Here is a 798-nt window from a genome sequence, read left to right on the forward strand (position 1 = left end):
CCAGCGAGAGCAGCTCGTGTGCCCTGGTAGAAGTCATCAGCTGCTATCATTCCCCGGTCGGGCATCTGGAAGCGGGTGTGAACGTCGATGCCACCGGGTATCAGCATCCTGCCGTGGGCGTCGATGGTCTTCACGCCACCAGGAACTATGAGGTTTTCACCGATTTGCCTGGAGACAGACAAAAAAAGTGTCACAAAGGTCAACAAAGGTCATCTCTACTGTCGGTGGTTACTTATGAAAATGAGACAAACTAGAAAAATAATGACGTCAAATAATTAAAAAAACACTTGCTTGATGACTCCATCCTCCATATAGATATCGGCATGGAAAGACTGATCATCATTCACTATCTTCGCTCCTTTAATTAGAAGTCGGTCACTCTGTGAGAGAGAGAGACAAGAGAGTCATACAAAAATGCATTTATTCCCAGTGTCTGCATGTATGCATCTATTTATACAGTAATTTGACTGTAACTCAATAGGTATCACAAGCTATCAGTTTAAGCACAGAAACACTTGCGCAGTATGAAAAAAAATGCATGTGCATATTTCACAGTAACATTTCTTTTAATGGCGGTTTTTAAAGGCTACAAACCCGCCGCCACTAAATACAGTTTTCATTCACTTTCTAAAGCTAAATATTATTCTCTACACACAAAATGAATTTTCTAAGTGTTCAACAAAAAAAATAATACAAAAATAAAAAATCTCTCTCCCTCTCTCTCTCTATATATATCATTGTCTAAAAATATTGTAAAAAATGTATACGTATTTATATATTAAAGGGGTCATATGATGC

General features: G+C 38.5%; 1 protein-coding gene across 1 annotated transcript; it reads right to left on the reverse strand.

Moving 5' to 3' along the window:
- Positions 1 to 5: 5 nt before the first annotated feature.
- On the reverse strand, positions 6 to 389 carry LOC107735448 (dihydropyrimidinase-related protein 2-like; the record flags this gene model as incomplete). The annotated part of the gene is made up of 2 exons (XM_016547125.1): positions 6 to 168; positions 292 to 389. Coding segments are annotated over 2 exons (261 nt in total), but the record flags the coding sequence as incomplete, so codon positions are not given.
- Between the last annotated feature and the right edge of the window lie 409 nt (positions 390 to 798).

This window comes from Sinocyclocheilus rhinocerous, unplaced genomic scaffold, assembly GCF_001515625.1.
Source record: "Sinocyclocheilus rhinocerous isolate Xijiao unplaced genomic scaffold, SAMN03320098_v1.1 C36066746, whole genome shotgun sequence".
In the NCBI taxonomy this organism is placed as follows: Eukaryota; Metazoa; Chordata; class Actinopteri; order Cypriniformes; family Cyprinidae; genus Sinocyclocheilus; species Sinocyclocheilus rhinocerous.